The sequence below is a fragment of the Phaethon lepturus genome, unplaced genomic scaffold (assembly GCF_000687285.1).
Source record: "Phaethon lepturus isolate BGI_N335 unplaced genomic scaffold, ASM68728v1 Scaffold34060, whole genome shotgun sequence".
NCBI classification, from domain to species: Eukaryota; Metazoa; Chordata; class Aves; order Phaethontiformes; family Phaethontidae; genus Phaethon; species Phaethon lepturus.
Window position 1 is genome coordinate 1,217 of NW_010510378.1, and position 6,754 is coordinate 7,970.

Below are 6,754 nucleotides of genomic sequence, written 5' to 3' on the forward strand. Positions count from 1 at the left end.
ACTTAGTTAAAACCCAGTGCCAGCCTCGAGCTGGCCATACCGAATTCCCAAGGCTGCAGTTGGTGGGAAGCAGAGGAGAGCAGGGAGCTGCCCCGCAGGCACAGGAGGGCTCCCACTCCCTTTGCCTGCATCTGCCTTGTGCGGGCGGCTGGTGGTGGGGAGACAGCCTGCTTTTGACTGAGCACAGAGCAGCTTCGTGCTCAGATTTCAGCTCCTGTGTTTTCTGTTTCATTTGCTATCGGTGCGTAGTCATTAAAAGCAACTTTAAGTGCCTCTTCCCAGATGCTTTTAATGTTGGATCCATTTCAAAACTTGCATTTCTGCATGAGATCAGGCTTTTACCTTTCTTCCTTAGACCCGAGTGGAGCTTATACGTTTTTCAACCCCCCAAGGGATGAAGAAGTAGAAATGATGGGCTTTCTTCCAGAGTCTGGTAGCTGGAGCCCTGATTAAGAAGCAGGAGCTTTCCATTCCTGTTCCTTCGCAGCCCACAGGACTTTACACCCTCTGCCCCCAGGAGTGTTGGGCACAGCAGGTGGAGGTTACTCACCTTGGGGTAACCTCTCCCCTCAAATAAACCCATCCCACCCTCTGCCAGCTCAGGATGGTTTTTGATAGCACAAACTGAGGCCAGTGCTCCAAAACCAAGGTTGGATGCAAAGACTTGTAGCGTTAGGACTTCTGCCAGCGAGGCTTGCTTAGCATCTCCCAGTTACTTCCATTTATGCTTTCTGTCATTTCGTGACGGGAGGAAGGACAAGCAGCCATATCAAAGGGACTTCCACATGTTCAAATATCACCCAGCTAAAAGCCCTGTGCCAAGCCCTGCTTCTGCTGGCATTGTCGAAGGGGTGGGCACTGGGGACGGCTGTCTCCTTTTACCCCAAAACTTGTTCCCTGCAACCAGAGAAACTGATGGTTCTCTTTAGTAAGTCCAAAATCTTGAAATTGAGCAAGAGAAGTTAAACCATAGCTTTCTACCATAAATGATAACTGTAGATGTAGTTCATCATTCTGATGAATGCAGGAGACACACGGGACATGCTGCAGGGACCCCCCGGCTCACAGGGAAGGTGGCTCAGCCTCAGTGCACGGAGCCTGGCCATGCCCCCACACAGCCTGCCCAGTCCCCTGGCAGATGCCCTGCGGCTCCTGAGCATCCTCTTCTGATGTGGGGGATTATTTGAGTACAAGCCATTTGCCAGATTGAGAAACACTAGCCAAACTAAAAGCTGAGCTGAGATAACTCAGCACCGAGGCGACTGAGCAAATAGTCACTTGACTCAGTCAATAGCGTGACTTTGTGGCTGATTTCTACACCAGTATGCAGATGTAATTGAACTTCAAGCTTCAAATCAAAGCAGCAGCAGCTATGTCAGTCCTAGCTCACCAAAATCCTTCCCCCTGCCTATTGTGGCAGAGTAGTTTCTGTTCAAAGACAAAGAAATTCGTACACCGTTTTGTCTCTGTCATCTTTTTTTCTCTGTCTCTGACTTCGGATCTTTTTACCAATCTTTCCACTTGTTCTTTGGCTATTGCCTGTTTAATATGCAACAACACTGGCTATAAAAGCAACAAAACGGTGATCACTTTTGTGAACCCACCAGTGTCACTGATACAAATGCTGGTGCTCACATTACTCCTCAGCGTGCAGCTTCCAAGGACCAGAGATGAACCTTTCTGGGAGCACCAGCTCTTCATCACCTATCAAATTCAGTTCCTGGAAATAAATGGAATCTTAATCTGATTTTATTAACCAGTGTCACCTCCCCTGTACACTCCGTCGGTGACTGTGGACTCATTCTGTTGAATTCTACCTGGACCCTGGCCTTCTCCAGCTAAACAGCTGGAGGAAGCTGTGGCCCAGGTTTCCCAGTCAGGAGGCATCATTGCAGTGGGGCAGACACAGCAGCGGTGACATTGGCTCCTGTCAAAGTGCTGCTGTATTTTCTCACAACTGCGGGGTGCTAATTGCTCAGCCATGTGCAAGTGAGAACATATTTGCACGCCACAAAATGCAGGTGCTGTCTGGGGCAAATCTGAGTCTTCTTTGGGGTGGCCATGGAAAAAGAGCAGATAATGTACCTGCACCGATAGGCACCACCACTGTCCCTAAGGATGTTCTCCATGGTGAGAGTCAATTGATAAGGAAGATTTATTTTATATGACATTTAAAAGTAACAAGCACCTCTATTTCTGATGCTCTGCAAACCCAGAGGGTCAACACCTTGTTTGCCATTACCTGGTTTTACGATACAGAAAGACCTCGAGCTCTTTAAGGCAGTGGTTTGGGAGGTTATTTAGTTTTTCCTCTGATTCTAAGTACTCTTTCTCTTTTTACTTCCCCACTACAGTTTCTCAAGGAGGAAGAGGTGCTGGACAAGGTGGAGATCTGGGCACAGAAGTACCTACATGCTCACCCTCTCTGGTTCGGGAGTTTCTCAGCATTCCTGGTTGTCACTGATCCTGACTATGCCAAGGCTGTGTTGGCCAGGGGAGGTAAGGAGATGATGCCTTCACCTGTGGAGCAACAACCACAGCCTGCAGATTTCCCATGCCAGCCTAAAAATTCACAGCAGGGCAAGGGTTTCACAGAGAGGTTGTCTTGCAGAAATCATCTAAAGGCATGGAGAGATACCCCTCCTTCATGCCAAGCCCTGGGTGCTTCAGGCACAGGGCTTTGGGGCTGCTGACTGGGACCCCCCCAAATCAATTGCTGGCAAATCAAACTTCCTCAAGGGCTCCTTGAGAAGTTGTCTTCTTGGTGCCTGACTCCAGCAAGGAGAAGACAGCTGGGAGCTTTTTTCTTAGCTCAGAGGCCTGGCTTCTACAGCAGAGAAGTATCTTTAGTGCATCAAGGGAGAAAGGTGCTAAACATGGCTGTCTGGGAGGGTCAATCTTTCATCACACAGTACAGACTTTGGACTACCAATATTCTTGTTTACTCCAGTCTGGGCATCTGCTTTTATACGTGGTTCTCGCAGCTGGGCCAGACAGTGTTGTTTTATTGTGAAATACCAATGAGTGCTGCAGAGATGCCACCTATTCTGCTTCATACCCAACCAAAAGTGAAAGCCCAGAGAGAGCCTTAAGGTGCATACCAGTAGACTGGTGCTAGTGCAACATTTACCAATTTCTTTTTTCTTTCTTGATGATTTTTTTTACAGATCCCAAGGATAACATCAGCTATAAACACCTTGTCCCGTGGATAGGTATGTATTCCCAGGGCTTTGCCTACCAGGCATGATTCTGACGTTAGTCAAGAGCATGCTATGAATAAACAGCATTGTGCCTGTTCCTTGATGCAGTTAGAGCTAAAACCTTCCTGAAATTAATATGTTTATTGAAAAAGGTACTAAATAATGCTATTTTTTGTGGTTCAAGGAAAGAAAGTTAAGGCATAGTCATAAATACAACCACTTAACATGTCCGTAGTTAGCAAAGGGTTGCGATAGGAAAAGCTCAGATTCAGTGGAGCACTGGTGAAAAATGCATCTGCTGATCTGAATTCCTCCGCTCCAGCAGTGCTGGCGTTTCCCTTCAGAGGCAGCGCTGTGCGGTTTCAGTGAGCAGGGCTTTGCTCAGCCCGGAGAGCCCTGGAGCTGACAGCAACGTTTGGAAACACTCTGTCGTAGCAGCTCAGACAGCAGATTTAATCATGCTCCTTGCAGGCGGAGACTGTGTCCTCAGGCAGGTGAAAGCAGCATGCTTGTGCCCAGCAAAACATGCCTTGCCTGTGTTTCCCCAGGGAATGGGTTGCTGATCTTACACGGGCCAAAATGGCACCAACATCGAAAACTCCTGACTCCGGGGTTTCATTATGATGTCTTGAAGCCGTACGTGGCCCTGATGGCAGAGTCTACTAACGTGATGCTGGTAGGACTCATATCTGATGATCCTCTCTCTGCCCTGTTTTCTTTTCCCTGATCCTGAGTGGTTAGGAGGTGGATGCTGGAGCAGGGTTTTCTTGCAGTGCCCTTAGTCACAGCCTCATAACTGTAAGGACAGGCTGTAGCGGTTGAGGTTTCTGAGCCACCACAAATCTCTTCCTATGGGCTGGAAGGAATGAGCAGGTTGAGCCTCGCAGTGGGGACTATGTCTCTGGTACTGCTTTGGACTCTGTGGCTAAGATTTGAGGATTAATGTTACTGCCATCCCCAAACTGTGCATGATCTCAATCCTAAATGCCACTGCTTATAAGGTTTTTTTGTAGATGAAAAATTGAAGTAAAGAAAGGTTCATAATAAATCCCGAAAATACAAAGGTTGGAGCAGTGTTACACTGTGACCTAAGGTTAAAGGGTATCATTTGCTGTCAACATACCCATGACTGGACTGCAATCTCTGCCTTGCTTAATACACAGTGAAACTGCACTGTTCTTCCATCCATCCGTGCTGGGCATGATGGAAACCAGTGTGAATTGCAGGTGAGGGGCACCAGGCTTTGTGTATGTGGGCCAGCAGGAGTCTGGGTGCCAGATCTACTCCTTCGCCTTTGATTCCCTCTATCCAACCTCCCCAGCAGCTCCACATGGATCCTGGCTGTCCTTCCTCCCATCAGCCTAGGGAGCAGCCAGGAGCCAGGGGCTGGAGAGCTTTTGCAATGCACACAAGTGCCTGGCAGTTTATAATTCCTTGCAGACAATGCGAAGTGCCTATTGTGGGAGCCCATGCCACCAGGTGGCAATCTTTGTATGTGCTAAGGATGTAAGTCTGTCCATATAAGCCCTGTTCCCCAGCCTGGTTTCATGCTGTGGGAGCTCAGATGTGACTGTGCTCCTCCATCTCCTCCCTTTCTCAGCTTTTGAGTCCACTGGTTCCTTACAGCTGTGAAAGGACAGAGAGTCTTATGAGATATCTCATGTCCGTTATCTCATGTCTGTCAGGCAAGAGAAACACACTAGTTTCTCTAGGGATTCCCTATGGGAAGAGTTGAGGAAGAGCTCCTATATTATATGCTGGAAAAATACAGTGGGAGAGAGATCGTGAGATGGAAGCTTGCATCTTGGACACCAAAGGCACCAAAGTCTTATGTGCTTTTAAGAGAGAGACAGAAAACACGGACTCAGGGAAGCCCAATGCTGACACACTCCGCTCTTGTGCAGGAAACACACTGCACCCTAAGAAAGACTTCGGTAACATGCCACCTCACCTAGCAACGCACCCATCCTGGGCTTCTCCAAGGTGCCTTTGCCCCAGGATAGGGTGTACCAGGACTCAGTGCTGCAAGGATCTGACAGTGAGGCAAATCTTGTGTTATCCTGCTCTTGGCTTCTGGGGTTTTGATGGCAACTAAGAGATCCTCTTCTTTTTTCCGTTTCTCTGGGATGTATCCCTAGCTGAGCACTCGTTTAACCAAAAGGTCACTGCAGATCATGCAGAACTGTCCCTTGCCTTCTCATTTCTGTCTCCTTTGCACCCTAGGATAAATGGGAACAGCTGATCACAGACGGGAAACCAGTGGAGCTCTTTGAGCACGTCAGCTTGATGACGCTCGATAGCATCATGAAGTGTGCCTTCAGTTGTCACAGCAACTGCCAGACCAACAGGTCAGTGCTGGCTGCCCCAAACTCTGGCAGAAAGTTCGCACGTCTGAAGGGAGTTGGGCAAATTGCTTGTTCCGATGGTCCCAAATTTACAAACTTCCACCATTCCCCTCTCCCTAGGAAAAATACCTACATCCAGGCTGTCTATGACCTATGCCACATGGTACACCAGCGCCTCCGCATCTTCCCGTACCACAACGACATCATTTACTGGCTCAGCCCCCACGGATATCGGTTCAGGAAGGTCTGCCAGCTCGCTCACGACCACACAGGTATTCCCTGCCTTCATCCTCTCCCAAAGCTTTCAAGCAGGGTGGATGATGGCTGACCAGAGGCAGTTGAGTTACCTCTTTGTCCATGCAGTAATCCTGCCCGGAGGCTCGGAGCCGGGATCCGAGCAGAGCATCAGCTTGCAGCAGTGGTCTGATCTAGGCATGAAGCAAGGGGATCTCACAGCTCCTGGGTTATTAAACTGGGCTAATGGAAGAATTCCCCTCTGGGAATGCTCCTGTTAAATGACCAGAAGCTGGTGAGACAAGAGATGGGTGCTTCAGGCAACACCAATGCAAGGAATGATTTTCCTTTCCAGGCTAAACCATGATTTTAATTGAGGAGGGGTGGGTAAAATAGGCTGAGGAGTCTGTGGTGGACAAAGAAGTTAGCAGAAAAGGTTGGTAATGTGCACAGCATTTGCTGCTGAAAAAGCCAAACTGCCTGGGGTGCAGAAGCACACATCAAATGCATCATGAACTGAGCAGTGGTCACCCCTTTGGGTGAGGTCTGCATTGGCAGGACAATTTTGCAGCCCAGCATCTGCTGCCGCTGACGAACCTTTAACAATTTCTTCCCCAGACAAGGTGATCCATGAGCGAAAGGAGTCCCTTAAAGATGAACGGGAATTTGAAAAGATACAGAAGAAAAGACATTTGGACTTCTTGGACATTCTGCTGTGTGCCAAAGTGAGTGGCAAGGAGTGACGTGGGTAGCCTCTGTTGGGGAATACAACACACAGAGGGATTTCATAGTCTTGCTCATTTAGTATGGGGTGGATAAAGGGATTTATAAGCAAAGGAGAAGAGGCCCTGAATTCAGTCTAAACAGAGATTGATTTTGTTTATATGTATCCCAGGGGCATCACCACCCCCCTTTGCAATAGCTGAAAGAATATAATGTCCCCTCCTGCGACATTATAATATATATATAATTATA

The 6,754-nt window shown here is 48.3% G+C and overlaps 1 protein-coding gene across 1 annotated transcript; it reads left to right on the plus strand.

Annotated features, from left to right (window-relative positions):
* Positions 1–2,354: 2,354 nt before the first annotated feature.
* Positions 2,355–6,522, plus strand: LOC104615622 (cytochrome P450 4B1-like; the record flags this gene model as incomplete). The annotated part of the gene is made up of 6 exons (XM_010296836.1): positions 2,355–2,499; positions 3,168–3,212; positions 3,749–3,876; positions 5,424–5,548; positions 5,666–5,817; positions 6,398–6,522. Coding segments are annotated over 6 exons (720 nt in total), but the record flags the coding sequence as incomplete, so codon positions are not given.
* Between the last annotated feature and the right edge of the window lie 232 nt (positions 6,523–6,754).